Source organism: Ammospiza nelsoni, chromosome 26, assembly GCF_027579445.1.
Source record: "Ammospiza nelsoni isolate bAmmNel1 chromosome 26, bAmmNel1.pri, whole genome shotgun sequence".
Taxonomy (NCBI): Eukaryota; Metazoa; Chordata; class Aves; order Passeriformes; family Passerellidae; genus Ammospiza; species Ammospiza nelsoni.
Window position 1 is genome coordinate 3,563,941 of NC_080658.1, and position 17,781 is coordinate 3,581,721.

At 42.1% G+C, this 17,781-nt stretch overlaps 2 protein-coding genes across 4 annotated transcripts; one reads left to right on the plus strand and one right to left on the minus strand.

Moving 5' to 3' along the window:
• Positions 1-1,914: 1,914 nt before the first annotated feature.
• DUSP3 (dual specificity phosphatase 3) lies at positions 1,915-11,310 on the minus strand. The gene is made up of 3 exons (XM_059489293.1): positions 11,150-11,310; positions 7,895-8,121; positions 1,915-6,463 (listed from the first exon to the last, which is right to left on the minus strand). Exons 1-3 carry the CDS (start codon positions 11,269-11,271, stop codon positions 6,258-6,260), a joined length of 555 nt encoding a protein of 184 aa, XP_059345276.1. The 5' UTR covers positions 11,272-11,310; the 3' UTR covers positions 1,915-6,257.
• Positions 11,187-16,085, plus strand: LOC132084208 (ras-related protein Rab-18-B-like). Of its 3 annotated transcripts, none has more exons than XM_059489267.1 (7): positions 11,212-11,503; positions 11,574-11,629; positions 11,923-11,984; positions 12,346-12,418; positions 13,305-13,423; positions 14,027-14,093; positions 14,934-16,085. In XM_059489267.1, exons 1-7 carry the CDS (start codon positions 11,439-11,441, stop codon positions 15,107-15,109), a joined length of 618 nt encoding a protein of 205 aa, XP_059345250.1. In that variant the 5' UTR covers positions 11,212-11,438; the 3' UTR covers positions 15,110-16,085. The 3 variants fall into 3 exon arrangements, with proteins under 3 accessions (XP_059345249.1, XP_059345250.1, XP_059345252.1); XM_059489269.1 differs by having other exon boundaries at positions 13,338-13,423; XM_059489266.1 differs by lacking the exon at positions 11,923-11,984 and having other exon boundaries at positions 11,187-11,629.
• The last annotated feature ends 1,696 nt before the right edge of the window (positions 16,086-17,781 follow it).

Here is a 17,781-nt window from a genome sequence, read left to right on the forward strand (position 1 = left end):
TTTATATATTTATAGAAATTTTTTTCTAACATGTAGAAATTTGTATAATTACTTATAATAATAATATTAATTATAAGTAAATATAATAAATTCTAAATAAATAGTAATTATTTATAATAATAAATTTATTATATTATCAGTAAATATAATAAAATTCTATTATATTATAAATAAATATATCCTAAATATATTTAGAATATAGAAATAAATATTGAGGTGGTATCTTAAGCAAGATGGAGGTTTTAGGGTGTAGACTGGCCGTTCTTCTTTACCTTATTTTTCCTTCTTCTCCATGGCTTTGGGTGATTTTTTTGTAACTGGACAGAAAAGTCCACATTGCAGCTTTGAGGGATCAGTTATTGGGTTAAAAGGGAAAATAATCTAGGTGTCAGTTCTTAATTGGAAATAAATATGAAGCAAAATGGAGGTTTTAGGGTGGAGACTGGTTGCTCTCCTTTACCTTCTTCTCCATGGGTTTGGGTGGCATTTTGTAATTGGACAGGAAAATCCACGTTGCAGACTTTGAGTGATCAGTTATTGGGTTAAAAGGGAAAATAATTTAGGTGTCATTTCATAATTGGATAGTTTAGCTTTAAAAGGCCTTGTAACAAGAGATTGTTGGCCATTTTGTGTTTTGCTAATGAAACCTGCAGAACTCACGTTGCGAGGTTGTTGCATTGATAAGAAACAATAAACACCCGAGTTTGAGCATGAATTATCATCTCAAGTGCCTTCAATCCAGACCCAGAGAAACCAATAACCCCCAGCAGAAAAGGCCTCAGCTGTGTCTGCCCTGCTCAGCAGCAACACAAACATCTCTGTAAGATCATCACAAACCCAAAATGGGAATAAAGTTAACCCCACTGAGCCCAAAGCAGTGCTCTGCTCTGAGGAGGAAGCAGAGCCACCAGGAGTTAATTGGCATCTCCTGCTCAGCCTGAAGCCACTGCTGCTGCTTTCTGAACTCCAGAAGAGTTCAGAAACTCTTGAAACACTGTCCTGAAACACTGGCATTGAAGCCTGCAATTCAGGCACAGCTAAAGCAGCTCCTAAACTTCCTCAGTCATTCCAGCTCCTGAAATTCCTCATTCCATCTCCTGAAATTCCTCAGTCATTCCAGCTCCGGAAATTCCTCAGTCATTCCAACTCCTGAAATTCCTCAGTCATTTCATCTCCTGAAATTCCTCAGTCATTTCATCTCCTGAAATTTCTCATTCATTCCAGCTCCTGAAATTCCTCAGTCATTCCATCTCCTGAAATTGCCTCAATCATTCCATCTCCTGAAATTCCTCAGTCATTCCATCTCCTGAAATTCCTCAGTCATTCCAGCTCCTGAAATTTCTCAGTCATTTCATCTCCTGAAATTCCTCAGTCACTCCAGCTCCTGAAATTTCTCAGTCATTCCATCTCCTGAAATTCCTCAGTCATTCCAGCTCCTGAAATTTCTCAGTCATTTCATCTCCTGAAATTCCTCAGTCATTCCAGCTCCTGAAATTCCTCAGTCATTCCAACTCCTGAAATTACTCAGTCATTTCAGCTGCTGAAATTTCTCAGTTATTCCATCTCCTGAAATTCCTCAGTCATTCCATCTCCTGAAATTTCTCAGTCATTCCAGCTCCTGAAATTCCTCAGTCATTCCATCTCCTGAAATTGCCTCAGTCATCTCCTGAAATTCCTCAGTCATTCCATCTCCTGAAATTCCTCAGTCATTCCAGCTCCAGGTGCTTCCCTACCCACCCCTGGGCCTGAGGGTTGTGCTCAGCATCCCAGCCCAAAGCTGTGCAGGTGCAATTCCAGCTTCTCTGTGCACAAACTTCACACACTGCCCAGGAATTCTGGTTTTGACCTGATCAAAATTCTGAATTTTGACATGATCAGAATTCTGTTTTGACATGAACTTTGCTTCTCAAACAGTTGTTTGTTTTTTGTTTTTGTTTTTTTTTTTTTTCCATGCTGCAGCCTTTCCCAATCAACTTCCAGTTGCCTCAGAAGAATTCTGCAATGTCACAGAGTGAATAAAGTCTGAATGCTGTGGTGTCATCTCCTGCAAGAAGCCAAAATAAATGGATTCTTATTATTTTCCACCTCACACTGCTAAGTCATTCTGGTGGCTTGTCCTTTCCAGTGGTAAGAATTCCCTGGATTCACACCCCAGCACAGTTCAGGAGCCAGGGATGGCTCTCCAGGGAGGAAGAACAAGCCTACAGCTCCATCTGGTGAGTCAGCCAGCCAGCAGCACCAGCCTACAGGAGCTACAATTAAAACACACAACCAACACTTTGTTATTTCCAGGATTTATTTGCAGAATAAATTAATAAATAACTACAACTAATTCTCACCAGCAAATCCTTAAAAGACACCTCTCAAGCTTGTTCTATTTCTAGTTTTGCTCTTTGGTGAAGCCCAGAAAATAATTTTAGGAGAAATTTCTGTGCCAAACTAAGACAGATTTCACTAGATAATCTCTGTGCTAAAAACATCATAGTAAACTAGCAGAACTAATATAAAAAATAAAATTAGGTAAAAATTTCTGCTTCTGGCATCAGAGTGTTGCTGTTTGCGACAAACAGTTCTTTCCAAACGTACCTCCCTAAATTAGCATTCTCGTAAGGAAGATCTCACAGCAAAGGGCAGGTGCTCAGCAATTTCAGAGGAATAAAAAGCTCTATTTTTTTCCAATACATTCTCAATTTCATATTACAAGGAAAGAAAGCTCTCATTCCCATATTTTATGTATCTTTCCTTCTACAATCAGGAAGAGAAATTTGGTATACAGCATATCACTGTGGGTCACAGACATACAAGACCTTCCTGGCCAGCTAAAATGGGCAGAGGAATTTGCAGCATGACGGTACTTGGAGAGCAAGACTCAGAGGAAGGCTATGATCCATTAATGGAGCAGTGCTCTGACATTTCAACTATTTTTAGCCTGCTCTAAAAGCAGAAATGGTTTTGTTGCTGAGTTGCCTATCAGTGATTTTAGATATGATACACTGTCTCAATTTTAAAACCAATTTATAACATTGTTTTACTTATGCCTCTCCACTCTCATATTGCAAAACATTTGCTAAATCAGTTTTGTTATACTGAGACAAATGGGCCAGAGTTTCCATAAGAGTGACCAGTGTCCCAAGAAGTAAAAATTATCTTGAATATAAGAACAGATTCCCCTGTTTTGATTTTCAATATTTCTTGTTAGTGACAACTACAGAAATATCACCATAAAGTAAACACACTCAATTTTAATAAACCATTCTGGTTTATTAAAGGTCAACAAAGATCTAATGCCTAATGGTTTCTTAGCTCTTTAATAGACTGGAATTTTGATTTCCAAGTAACAGGTGAAAGATAAAGTGCATCCAGTGTGAACTTCCCTTTTTCTTCCTTATAGTGCAAATAGGTGTTAAGAATACATGGTGTGAGACAATAATAAAAAAAAAAAATCTATGTTTAAAGTATTTTTTAAAGGGCAATTTATAAATTAAACTGCAGTATGAAAAGTCAGCATTGTAGAAAAGGAGAAAAGGTAAGGCCAGTATTCCTGTTTCTAAAGCCACTACTCCTACTTCACACAACATGAAATTAGTAACTAGGAATTTTGAGGAAGCAATTAATCTACTCCTGATTAAGTGGATCAATGGGAGGAAGCAAACAGGTGTGTAATTAGGTAGTGGAATTGATTACTACTTATTAGTACCGAACCATCCTGGTTCAAAGCCAGCAGGGAATACTGACTGACAGTGGAGATGTGACAGGAACACCATGCAGAGTGTCCCTCCACTGTCACCTGAAGGACACAACAGAGAAAAGGCTCCTTGATGTGGCAGCTCCATCCTGTGGAAGGAAAAACAGGAAGAGTGGAGCTAAAGCAGAATAATCTGCTCTGGAATTTAACTTCAAGAACTTTACCTTGCTGTACAGAGCCCCCACTGCCTCTCCCCCACCTCAAACCACACAACCCCAAAATCAGCAGAAAAACAATGCATGCATGGCCTTTGTGATTTCTGATTGTAAACCGATGCATGCATGGCCTTTGTGATTTCTGATTCTAAACAATTTCTGATTGTAAAACAATGCATGGTTGTCCTTAGTGATTTCTGATTCTAAACAATTTCTGATTGTAAACCAATGCATGCATGGCCTTTGTGATTTCTGATTCTAAACAATTTCTGATTGTAAACCAATGCATGCATGGTTTGTGATTGCTGATTACTGACCTGAGTAGACAAAATTTCATCTGGGATCACATGTGCTACTATTGAAGTGTTTCTCTTTAAAACAGTGTTAAGATTTTTCATTCTAGAACTCCATTAAAGCACAGGTGAGCATGGAGCAGTCACCCAGGTTTCTGATGGTTTAACCAACAATTCCAGTTTGCAGTGGGAGATCACTGGCATGAATACAGTGCTGTAAATCACAGGTACACATTTACCACTAAGTCAGGCACAGTGCAAACAAAGCTCCCTCTCCCAACACTCATTTCATCTGTAGTAAACAGAATCAAGTCATCATTTATTTGAATACAATGTAAATATTTCCTATACAGTGTGGTACATTACAGTGCTCATTTTTATTTCATGATACCATGCAAGCAATCCAAGAAGTCAAGAGTGTTCTTGTGCAAACTGCTTTGTAAGGAAGGAATCTGCACGTGAGGTCATTCCATTCTGTTACTGAACAGCGATAGTAAAGAAGAGATAAAGACACTGTAATTCCATACAAGCTTTGAAAGGCATTATATTAGGATACTTATATTATATATCCACCACAAACACTTCTAAATATTAATATTATTTCTTCCTTGTTCATGTTCTTCCCTCAGCATTTGTAATTGACGTTTTTTCTACTATGATCTTGAAATAAAAGAGCATTTAATAACAGACTATTTCATGTCCATTGTAACAGAAAAGATAAAAAACTATTCTTGGAGACACAGTGTACATCAAGCATGGGTTCTGAATGGCTTTACTCTCACACTGTGTATAGCATAAATCCACACAAAACACTGCATGCACTTTCTTTTCCAAGTGAATGCATCTGTGCATTTGTACATTTGCTTCCCATTCCCTGAAGTTCCTACATTCAAACCTTAGGCACCTGTGTGCATGAAAAAGAAGCTTTAGAAATTACAGTTCTCCTGTTAAGAGTGAGTGAAGGGATGTGTTGGGGCTTTTGGGAGCTGGTGCTCTGGTTGAAAATATAGGGAGAAAATGTTTCTAAAATCATGGGTTATCCAGGGGAAATGGAAAGAAAGGCTGGGCCTGGGAAAACGTTAGGCTTTAATGGATCATGCAAAACTGCACCTGTATAATAATTTAATGACTGTGATAAAAGATATGATTGTTATATGATAAATGACATAATTGTTAAATGTGATGATTGTTTGGAAATTGGATATAATTATTGTTTAATCATAATAAGAATCACGAGAAACTATGTTTGGGGGGGTTTGATGGAAATTACTGAAATCCATGCTTGGATGAAATCAATGTATTGGATTTTTGGATTGGGAGTGGCACTGGGGACATTGGGACAGTCCCAGTCCAGTGTCCCCAAGGGCTTGTCCTCAGCACCAGCTCCATGCAGGATGCCAGGGACCCAAGCATTAGGTCCAGTTTGCACTGGGAACAGGGAAATGGGGACACTGGGGACACTGGCAGTGGCACTGGGGACACTGGAAGTGGCACTGGGACAGTCCCAGTCCAGTGTCCCCCAAGGGCTCATCAAATTACAAGAATCCATGCTTGGATGAAATCAATGTATACAATAGAACAATGTAAGTTTAATAATTAATATGGAGTTATATAATAAGGGTATAAAACTGTGCTCATCCTGAACCCATGTCAGAGTCAGATTTGGGTCTGTGCCCCTGACACCCAGAGCTCTTCAATAAAAGCAGCTGCATATAATCAATCTGTGATTATGTGCTCCTGAACTGGTGAGACAACTAAAGACAAAGCTTAAACAAATCACATTCAATGTCAACGCAAACCACATATGCTATGGAGCCTGCAGGGGCTCTGAAATGTGTGTGAAGACAGCTGAGTTACCCCTCTACAAACATCCCTTGATGGCAACAGCTCCAAACAGCGACACAATTTTGTCCCATCTCGAAAACATCACAGAGTTCCAGACGGACATTTTCACTAGACAAGCAGCAATTCCAGCCGGGCGGTTGAAATTCGCGTCTCTACAGCGCCTAACCCGTCCTCTAAAGCTCCGAGAAACCGAAAACAGAACCAGCGCAGCGCGGTGCTCTAGGGCTTGACCTTGCCCTCCTTGAGCAGGCGCTCGTTGAGCTGGCAGAGCTGCCGGAGGAAGCCGTCGTTGGGGCCGATCTCGCGCTGCTGGCGCACGGCGCAGAGCGCGCTGCGCACGTCCATGCCGCGCCGCAGCATCAGGTAGGCGATGACCAGCGTGGGCGAGCGGCTGTAGCCCTCGCGGCAGTGCACCAGCACCTGGCCTGCAGGGAGACAGCCACAGCTCAGGGTTAGGCTGCAAAGCAACGGGAAATGTAATAACAGGTGATGCGTGTTGGGAAGGGTGAAAGTTTGCCAAGAGTCAGCCAGTAGAGCGTGGGACTCTTTGAGCCCCACGTTGGGCGCCAAGTGTGTCTGTAAGAGCCGAAATGAGGGATGTGGGACTCCAGGCAGCTCTCCAAAATGCAGCGTATTCCATCCAAGAGGTTACAGCGGGCCAGGGTCACTCACTTCAATGTCAAACAAAACTAATAATTTGCAGTAGCCGGTTAATCTTAAAACTGACTCCAACATCACCCAGCTCCAAGGCTCATCCTTGTTTTCCACATTAAAAAAACAGTGGTAGGTGTGGTAAACAACTGCTCAGACTGAAATGGAACTGCTGCAAATCCAGACTGACTCTGAATTTACTGACCCTGAAACTTTTGAGATTAAACTGAGCAGGTACAGTCATGGCACAGCAAACCATTCTCTCCTCTTGCAGCCTGTTTCAGCGAGTCACAGTGCTAACTGCAAGAGTTGCATTTAATTTTTAGAATTTTTCATACTCCGCCAAACTGGATGAAGAATTTATTTCCATCTGTCAAAACCCACATCACAGCTCCAGAACCCCTTTGCCCATTTCAGAGAAAGAACTTCTAGAACTGTGGGAGTTCTCATTCCTGCTATTCAATGCTCAGTCACAAAGCAAGAAGGAAATTAGGCATGTGCAGAAATAACTGGAATAGCTAGACAACACAAACACCATCTGTCCCACTGCACTGTGTCCTAGGATTTCTGCTCTGAGGAAACACACTACAGAGAAATGTGGCAATAAACAACATTGCAAATATGACCTTCAACTTTCCTGCAATCCTAGGAAATAGAGGCAATCAACACATAAAATAATACAATGACTTAATATAAGAAAAACTATAAGGTGACAGTCTGTATTCTTACTGTACATTTGGGAAAAAACCCCATGTAACAGGTTATGTGACTACTCTTCAGTACTTGTATTACTTATATCAATTCTGCCTTTAAATTGTAATTTCTAATGTCCTTAAACCACTTTTAACTGCTTAACTTATTTTTTAAAGAATATTTTATTAGAAGAGAAGAAGAGAAAAAGCAAAAATATCTAAGGAAAAGTAAAATCATCTCTTGCCAGAAAGAAACTATAATAAGATGCATCAGCTGTTTCTCATTTCAAAGTCAGCCCTACATAATTCTCTTTGCCAGGTACTGGAGACCTGCATGTATAAACACAAGACTAAGCTGTGCCTTCTTGTGCCTGATCCAGGGCCTTTATCTGAATTTTTCCCTTGGTTGTTCTGTGAATAATAAGAGCAAAGAAGCATTTTCAACAGCAAATGACTAAGAAACCTATGCAGTGCACAGAAAACATGGTAGAAAGGTATTTCAGTTTGCCTTACCATCCTTCTGGGAAAGGGCTTTGTCAATAAAATCAGCTGCCTCCTCAAAGTAGCGACTGAGGTTAAATTCCTGTGTATCATTAGCTTTAATGCCATGGTATCTGATGCCTGAGCCTTCATAGAACTCTGCATTAGTGTTCACATGCATGAATGATTTCCCCTCTGCTGCATTCAGAACATGGGTTATCCCCAGATGCTGCAGCCTCGTTATGTTCTTGGCTATGAACCTGCATGACAAAAAGTGTCAAGAAAATGATTAGAATTTGGTGAATCATCTCAGTATTTAGGTATTGAGAACCAAACCCTCGGATTTTTCTGCTAATAGATGCCAAATGTGCCCAGAAAGTGAATTAGCTACAGGTTATAAATTCACAAAAATATTCAGAGCCATGGTCCCTTACTTGAGCATGAGAGAATGCTGATTTCTTGTCTGACACTGAGGAATGCACACATGAAAGTGAATCTGCATCTGTTAGATCCTACTGTGGCATAAAATTCTAACTTTCTGAACAAAAAATTCTGACCAAAGTAGGAAAATACTGGAGATGATAACACATTAACTTCTAAGGTTAACAGTTATCCACATAAAATGATTTAAAAACCAGTTAAACAACCCTGCTCAGTAACACAAGTGACCATGCACCAACCTCAGCTTGTGCCCTGGGATGCAATGTACAGTAAGAGGAGCTAACCATAAAGGAATATCAGGAGAGCATTGACTCCTTTTTGCCATAATCCCACTACTTTTCATTCTGAGTCTGATGATTTCCTTATGTCACTTGCAATATTTGCCTCACTTTCCTGGGAAATAAAAAAAAACCACACGTTTTACCACTCTGTGTGGTCTCCCAGTAAAATCTAAGCCCCACTGGCCAACATCAGCAGAATGTGAGAGATCCTTTAGCTGAAGGATAAATCAGTTCCTGCACACTGTGTGAAAGGAAGTAGCCTAGACAGATTGTTTTTAAAAGCAGCTTTCAGTATGTGTTTAACTGGATATGGAAACAAATATTTTTTTAAAACTCCCCACAGCTCAACTCATAAATTGCAAATACAAGAGGTCTTAATATTAAGCTGAGCTCCAGATAAGCATTTGTGCAGTATCATCCTGGACAAGTTTCTGTGAGATGGCAATGCATCCAGGGCTTTTGGCTGGACACTTAGGTAATCTAAAAAAATAAACATCCAAATTAGTTAGTTTACATCTATATGAATCTCTGAGTCCATTCACTCACAATTTTGATCTAATTCAAGGCCATGAACATCTTGAGAATTTCCTTCTTCCTGATGATTGCACACCCCTTAAATTCTAGTGAAAGCAGATGAAGATTTATGCATGACTGAAGCTTCTACATTTTCTGCTGTCTGTGCCAAGCAACTATGGCAATGAACCAAATATTTGTAAGACTTCATTACCCAAACAAATGCTGACAGATTTTCCATCTGGCAGGACATCATCTGTGCCAGGGGAGAAGTTTCAGTGTCTGGAGAATTCTGCTTTCAACACAAAAATCCTACAGAGCAAGGCCAAACCAAAAAGTGTTAATTCAGTGGTGAGTTCCTATGCTTAGTAGGGTGAGAACATGGTTTAATTAACATTATATAGATCAGCATATATCTGAGTGTTCAGCATCAACAGGAACTCCCATCCTGAAATCATGGTTGAATGTGACAACAGATTGTTATTTTTAAATTATTTACTGCACAAATCAGCTTGCAAACTATGACTTCCTTTTTTCCCCAGGAAAAAACTACTTGTTTTTTTACTACACTATTTTATAACTACTACAAATATGAAGGAGATGGTGGCTGTCAGACATCAGGCTGTTTACTGGATGATTTCAGTCCCCTTTCTAGATGTGAATGTCCTGGCAGTAACAAATATAATTTGGTTTGCCTTAGGAGTAAGTTAGTGACAATCTATGATCTTGACTTGTACTTCTTTAGAAGGTAAAAATCTAAAATAAGTACAGGGATCCAGTGTATTTAAAAAAAAAATCCCCCAATTTCACAGGAAAGAAGTGCACAGGAATGGACCAAAAAGGGAATGGAAAATCAGCAGTGTGAAAAATGTGAACTTTAGGATTGGCTTTTCTCAAATATTAAAATGAGTGTTATATGTGTTGTGTTAGAAAGTAATGCTGTATTAATTCTCTTAAGTAGTGTGTTTAATATGGTTTTAGGTTATAACAAAACGTTAAAATGGAAACTATGCTTTGTAGGATACTTTTTTCCTAAAGAAAGGATTCACACTGAGATAGCAGCCACAGGACACCTGAATCTTTCAGAGAAAGAGAATTTATTGCTCCATTATCAGGAGAAACGAACTTCTTCCTGCCTCGCTCAGTCAGGACGACGCTGTCAGGATTCAGAGGAAGAAGCTGACACTGACCAGACAGAATCCTGTGTTTAAATGGAATTTATGCATCATGTATGAGGTGTATGAATATGCAACAGGCTGTTGCTTTTAAGGGTTAATCCTCGGTTAACGGGTGTCCTTTTTCGGGCTTATTTTGCCCAGAAAGAGGTACCCAGATCCTCTGTAACTCTTTGTTTCTATTGTCTCATATTATCCTAATCCAAATTGCCCAAATTTTTATTACTCTAATTATGGTACTATTTTTACAGCCATTTTATCACTATTCAACTTTTAACATTTTAAAAACAAGTGAGTGGCGTTTTTTACGAGCAGGATAGGACCGGATAACTGAAACCATGATGTGGCGTAAAAAATAAACCCCGCTGAGATCCAGCAGAGCCCGTCCTGCAGCCTGACTGCCCTGGGCTCGGAGCACCGGGAGCTGCTCGGTGACGGTCACGGCCCGACCCGGCCCTGCCCGGTCTCACTGCCCTCCGGGCACTTCACCCGGCCCAGCCCGAGTTCTTCACCCTCTGGGCACTGCACCCAGCCCAGCCCGAGTTCTTCACCCTCTGGGCACTGCACCCAGCCCGGCCCGAGTTCTTCACCCGCCGGGCACTGCACCCGGCCCAGCCCGGCCCCTCCACACACCGCACCCGGCCCAGCCCAGCCCAGCCCGGCCTCACTGCCCGCCGGGCACCGCACCCGGCCCGGCCCGGCCCTGCCCCTCTTCCCGCCGGGCACCGCACTCGGCCCGTCCCGGCCCGGCCTCTCCACACACCGCACCCGGCCCGGCCCCTCCGCACACCCCACCCAGCCCGGCCCGGCCCGGCCCCTCCGTCCCCCGTGCCCGCCCAGGCCGGGCCTGCCCCGCGCCCCCGCTCCGGCGCACTCACGCGTTCCCCACGTGGATGCGCGGCACCACCTCGTTGCTGTGCGCGCTGGGCAGGCTGTAGCAGCCGCTCCCGTTAGACAGGAGCTCGTTCAGCTCCTCCACGGAGAGCTGGAAATCGCCCATGGCCGAGCCCTTGGCGCTGCGGCTCCAGCCCGGCCCGCTCCCGCCCCGCCCGGCCCCGGCCGCCGCCTCCGAGGCGGGGCCGCACCGCCGGGAGCAGCGGGGGCCGCTCGGGGAGCGCAGCAGCAGCAGCAGCAGCAGCGGCGGTGCCTGGCCCGGAGCGCTGCGGGATGGAGCCCGCAGGCCTCACCCTGAAGCTGCTGCTGCTCGGGGACAGCGGCGTGGGCAAGTCCAGGTGCTGGAGCGGCCCGCGGGGGAGCCCCGAGCGCAGCCCCGCGCTGAGGCCGCGCTCTCTGTCCCCACAGCCTCCTGCGGAGGTTCACGGACGGCGCCTTCGAGCCGCGCCTCACACCCACCGTCGGTGAGCCCGGGGTCCGCCCGCCCGCGGCTGGGCTCCTTCCCGCTTGGGCTCCTTCTTGATGGGCTCGTTCCTGTTGGGCTCCTCCTTACTGGACTCGTTCCTGTTGGGCTCCTTTCTTCTTGCTGGGCTCCTTCTTGCTGGGTTCCTTTCTTCTTGCTGGGCTCCTTCTTGCTTGGCTTCTTTGTTTTGGGGTCCGGAGCCAGGATCGTGCAGATGTGAGGGCTGCCCAGGGTGTTCGGGTGCCGAACTTTTTCAGCAGTTCCTCCTGACGAGCCTCCCTTTCTAACTCTCAGGTATTGATTTTAAAGTGAAGAAAATGCTGGTGGACGGCCGTGCAGTGCAGCTGGCCATATGGGTATGTTTTGTTCCAGACAGATGGGGGTGTGTTGGGTTTTGAGAGGTGTGCAAGCTTCAAGAGCTCGTTTTTGTGGTTTCCTCGTTTCCTTCCTGCTCTTCCTCTCTCTTTGCTGAAGTCTTCCTCACGTTGAGATTTCATGAGTGTCGTGATGGTACAGCAGGAGCTGCAGACAAACAGAACCGCTTCTAGTCTTCCTTAGTCAAGGTTTGGGACTTCCTTCCATTTCATGTTTTCCTTACTGCTCAGGAGTTAAAATTTTAAATTTGCTTATCTTGTTTAGTTTAAAATACCCTTTTTTTGTTGTTATAAATGTATTTGATGTTGTGTGTTTGGGGTTATTTCCCCCCTCCTTCTGCAGGATACAGCAGGACAGGAGCGTTTCAGAACAGTGACTCCCAGTTACTACAGAGGAGCTCAAGGGGTTGTTTTAGGTATGAAATAAATGGAAGAAAAGCATGATTACAGAAATTGTGGGCTTTATTTCTCCTAAATGTGCATGTCCTTGCAGAAGGAAGTTATCCAAGATAATCAGAGGAATAATTATGGCTGAAACACTGGGTATGCAAAACCACAGGCAGGAAATATTGCTGCTTCAATTTATTGCTTAAATTAAAAAGACAGAGATGTCATGGTGCTGGCTGTTGAGTGGATGAATTATTAGCTTTGTAGCTATCACATGGGTGATTTTCTGGTAATAAGGCTAATCAGGGGTTGTGTTGTGTTCATTTCCCCATGATTTTGCTTTTTTCTCCCACCAGAAACTATTGATGTGATTGTTGTGATTATGGTAAGACTTGAGGTTTGTACACAAAGCCCTTTCTGTGTGGCAACAGCAATTAGAAAACAAAGGGGTTCTTCCTTTCAGGATTTGTGAAGACTAACCTTAACTTTGCTGTACAAAATATTCTTTCTGTGATTTTTAAACTTTAGTGATTTATGTAAATGCAGTTATTAACTCAGTCCATGTTTTACCAGCAGTGTGTGCATGTACTTATACATAAAATTAGCTTACAAAATACCTATTTAAAAATATTCTCTGTGGCCTAATTCAGCACTACCAACAGATAGAGTATTTCTGTTGGGAAATCTGATTTTCCCTCCAGAGGTGCTTGTGTTCTGTAATCCTGAGGGAGCACAGCCCAGTGTGTTCCAGCTGTGGGAGGAGTGTGTGGTTAATCCCTCTTTCTGTAGTTTCCTAGCACCTTTTGTTTTTTCCAGGCAGTAGTTAGGAAGTGTGGATGGACTAAATTCTGTGACAATGAAGGAAATGTTGTCCAAGGCTCTATAGCTGTTAAACTCCTTTTCCTCTGTTCTCAGTGTATGATATTACAAGAAAAGCAACTTTCACAGGACTAGGAAGGTGGCTGAACGAGCTGGAGATGTACACCACCCCCAGCAGCACTGTGAAGATGTTGGTTGGCAATAAAACTGATAAGGTCAGTTTGGGAATGCATCCTTTTCCATTCTTCCCTGGGTTATTTATTCATCAGAGTGTGTAAATGTGAGGTGAGTGCTGTAAGTAACACAGCTGTTGTGTCAGGAGGTAATTCACTCTGCAGCTCAGCTGGGAAGGCTCCATCTCTGGATTTTTTATTTATCAGTGTGTAAATGTGAGGTGAGAGCTGTAACACAGCTGTTATGTCAGGAGGTAATTCACTCTGCAGCTCAGCTGGGAAGGCTCCATTTCTGCATTTTTTATTCATCAGAGTGTGTAAATGTGAGGTGAGAGCTGTAAGTAACACAGCTGTTGTGTCAGGAGGTAATTCACTCTGCAGCTCAGCTGGGAAGGCTCCATTTCTGCATTTTTTATTTATCAGAGTGTGTGAATGTGAGGTGAGTGCTGTAAGTAACACAGCCAGCCTGGCAGTGAGCTACAGAGTGGGAGACTCCAGTTTATTATTACATATCACAGACATTTTTCCTTTCAACAAAACTTCATTTTTGAGGTTTAGTTCTCATTTCAGTGCTGCTTTTCTGGGTGCTTTTTGAAAGTGGCAAGTGTAGCTTATTTCAGTTGTGTTCTTCATCTGTCTCTGCAGCCTGAGCGTGAAGTGGAGAGAAAAGAAGGGCTCCAGCTTGCCAGGAAACACTCACTGCTTTTTATAGGTATGAACCTCTGGGACAAAAACTTCCACATTCAAATGCTTATTTTGGTATTGCCAAGCATGAATGTACAATTGTTTTTCAGCTTGATGGGTTGTTAAACCTTTTTTTTAAATACCTTATTAATATGAGTTCCTTTTGCTGTAATTCCTGTGCAGGGATGTAGGTTTCAGATTCTGCATTGACCAGAAACATTTTTCTCTGAAACAGAGAATTTACAGAGATTTTTTTTTACAGAAACAGAGATTTACTGCATATACTGTACAGGCATAAATTTCATATTCTCTTGAAACTAGCAGGATTTTTCAATTCAGAGCCCAGAAGACTGAAATTTTCCTCCTTACTGATGTCTGCAAGGACCTTGGCTGATCTTTCATTTCCAAGTTTCTGTTGCAGCTACATAAAAGACAATTTCGTAGAGCAACAATAAAATGTACAATGTGAAGATATAAAGGTGGGAGTTTCTAAAGAGGAAGTTTCTTGAAAAGATTTCTAGGAGAAATTAAACACATAGGGGACAACATGCAATTACCTCTGTATTCTTTCTCAGCTTGGTTGTGGAATAATTATCTTCTAGATTTACTGTCACAACCTGAGAAGAATTTCTTTTTTTTTCCATTATGGAGAAAATGGGCAACTGTGGATTTCTTTTTGGTGGAAAAATGTGATACTTCAGACTGGGTTGTATTTCTGTTTATCCTACATAAGTGTACATTTAAGAGAAAGGAGAGGAGATTCACTAATTAAAAAACTCCCATCTTCTCTCTGGTCCCAAAATACATTTTTCTAAGTGGAATATACTCCCTGCAAATAAGATAAAATATTTTTTCCCCTTTTCTCCAGAGACCAGTGCCAAGACACAGGATGGAGTGCACCATGCCTTTGAGGAGCTGGTCATAAAGATCCTGCAGACTCCAGATCTTTGGGATAAGGGCACAGGGAAAAAGGGAATCCAGCTCATGGAATCTTCAGCACAGCAGCATAAAGGGTTATGTGGTGCCTACTGTGCACTTATTTAAATGTACAGCTGGCTGTTCTGCCTGACTGGAGGCAAAAAAAAAGGGGGTGGGGATGGGATTCCAAGCACCAATCTGTGCCATCAGTTGTGCAGATGCAAACCACAAACTCATTAGCAAAATACATTTTTATTCGTTAACAAAATACAGTTTCCCCTTCCCTTTTGCACAACTGCTGCCTGCAGGTATTTTTCTGGTAGCTCTCAGATTTTTCACTATTAAATCATAGTGCTGCTTAGAGAATTGTGCTGTTGCTGTATTCAACATGGACTTTTGCTGGAATTCCTGCCTCAGCATAAATTAATTGGTATTCAGTTCTGGAATATTATTGAGAAGATTCTCTTCCCTTGGATGGCATGGGAGGCTTTGAGGCACCCAAGTCACTTTCATGTAGTTACTCAGCAGGAGTTTGATCAGTGGACAGAGTTTCCTGATTTTGGATGGTTTTAAAAAGTCAAAATTGCTACATGTGCCCAGACAGTAAGCTGAGTTACTGGTTAATTTTGGGGCTGGATGAAGAGGATGTGAATTTTAATACTTGTCAGGAAAAGTGCAGGGCACTGGTGATTGCTGTTCTCTTTGCACTGAGGATCAGGGATTTTTAGGGCTGTGATGAAGAGGATGTGTATTTTAACAGGAAAAGTGCAGGACACTGTGGTGATTGCTGTACTAAGGGTCAGGGATGAGGTGCACTCATCATTTTGGGCTGTGGTTTTGCAGTCACTGAGAGTCTCTGCAAACCCTTGTTCTCTTCCAGAAACCACAGACAAAATTGAAAATTTTATCAGAATTGATAAAAATGTTATCAGAAATTGATAAAACTCAATTTCACAGAAAATGTGCTGCTTATGGGAGACTTTGCACTTGGGTGTCTGTCACCAATCCCCCTATGAAGTTACCCTTTTGTCTTTTACATTTGTAATGGCAATATTGTATTTTTACTAACTTACATTAAAATAAATGAAAATTCCAGATGTAACTTGTGCCTTGCTTCTGTTAATGCATATTCCTACTATTAGACTGTGTTAGATAATAAAGCAAACATAACAGCTTTATTTACCACTAGCCATGCAAAATATTTTAAGATGTTATGATAGCAACCTTGCTTTAAATAAATTCTGACCCTTAGCTTTTTAACTTAATCTGAATCTTCTAAATATATTCATGTCTTGCAGACACTAAAAATCAGTTTGTAACCTGAAATACACAGCTAGGGTGAGATCAGTCTGGCCATTTATTATTTTCATAAAATGATTTAGTTTAAAATGCTGTTACTGAAATAATTTTTGAAGTATTTCCTATAGTTTTTCACAGGATCAAGGTATATCTGTCATGAATTGCCTCTCTAAGAATCCTTTTTGGTAGCACATGGTTGCAGAGCTGACAGCCCACTGCATGTGGAGGAGTCCTCAGCATTTTTTGAGGTCACCAGGCTGCAGCACTGACAAATGCAGGAAAAAATTCTGTTTTTGTAGCAGTGGGAACAGAACCTCAATGCCCACGGGCAGGACCACACATGGAAGTTCTCATTTGGAGAGGATGGATGGGGATGATTCTTCTGCACAACTTTCTGGGCTTGACATAATGTAGATTCAGTGACACTGGTGTGTAAGAAATGTGCTTTTAATATGCAGCTTTTAGTTCTGCTAAATGTCATGGAACAAGAAGAACATTATGTGTTAGAATATAAGGAACACCAAAAGCTCTTGTTTAATACAGAGGAAATATCAGACCTCAGCAGGCAAGTGAGAACAGGAACTAGTTACAGCTACCATGCACCTGTGCAATGCTCTCCCCTCAAATCCCCCAAGGATGAAGCACAGCTACTTCCAGAATCATCTCTGCACCTTCCTAAGACCCACTCAAAAATACTCTATATTCAAGTCTCAAATATATACAAGGTCCTTTAAGAGTTTTCTTCTCCAGGCCAATTAGATGCTCTGGAAGCCTTTACCAGATTTGGAACAGAAGTGGTCACAAATGCTGGAAGGATGAAGATTTTGACTTGTAGCTCCTCCTTTGAGTGCATAAATGCTGGAAGGATGAAGATTTTGAGCTGTAGCTCCTCTTTTTAGTACATAAATGCTGGAAGGATGAAGATTTTGAGCTGTAGCTCCTCTTTTTAGTACATAAATGTTGGAAGGATGATGATTTTGACCTGTGGCTCCTCCTTTGAGTGCCCTTTTTGGAGCTGTTCCATTGGTGTCAAGGCTGTGGCCCACCATGTAGCACAGGCAAAGATGTTTTGCAGAAACAAAGCTTCCTAACTGTCCTGTTTTAGAACCATTTGCAGTTGTTTTCATGTACACTATAAAAATCTGTGCTTTAGGATTTAATTAAATTGCTTTAATTTAATTAAAGGTACCCTCAGAGGTTGTTCAGCTTTTGTGACTGGGAAAGTGAGCATAAGTTGTGGATGAGCAGACAATACCTGTGAGCTGTGCAAGATAATTTGGAGTACAGGAAAATGTGATGGACATAAAAACCCCTCCTATAGCTGGCCTAGTTTTTAGTGCCTAATTAGGAATTGAAATTAATGCTTCTGTGTGAAGGGAAGCATGTTTTGCTGGCCAGCTGAACTTGTTGAGCCTCTCTCCAAAGAACACTTCCCACCCAGCTGAAGGAGCTTGTTCCTTCATTCTGAGGTGTTCAATCTAGCCACAAAAATTTGTGGC

Coding starts and splice junctions, on each gene's coding strand:
- LOC132084208 (XM_059489266.1), top strand. CDS start 11,270: ATGGCCGAGCCCTTGGCGCTGCGGCTCCAGCCCGGCCCGCTCCCGCCC. Junction 11,630..12,345: donor GCGCCTCACACCCACCGTCG/GTGAGCCCGGGG, acceptor CTCCTTCTGCAG/GATACAGCAGGACAGGAGCG. Junction 13,424..14,026: donor TTGGCAATAAAACTGATAAG/GTCAGTTTGGGA, acceptor CTGTCTCTGCAG/CCTGAGCGTGAAGTGGAGAG.
- DUSP3 (XM_059489293.1), bottom strand. CDS start 11,271: ATGGGCGATTTCCAGCTCTCCGTGGAGGAGCTGAACGAGCTCCTGTCT. Junction 8,122..11,149: donor CGCATCCACGTGGGGAACGC/GTGAGTGCGCCG, acceptor TTTGTCATGCAG/GTTCATAGCCAAGAACATAA. Junction 6,464..7,894: donor AGCCCTTTCCCAGAAGGATG/GTAAGGCAAACT, acceptor GTCTCCCTGCAG/GCCAGGTGCTGGTGCACTGC.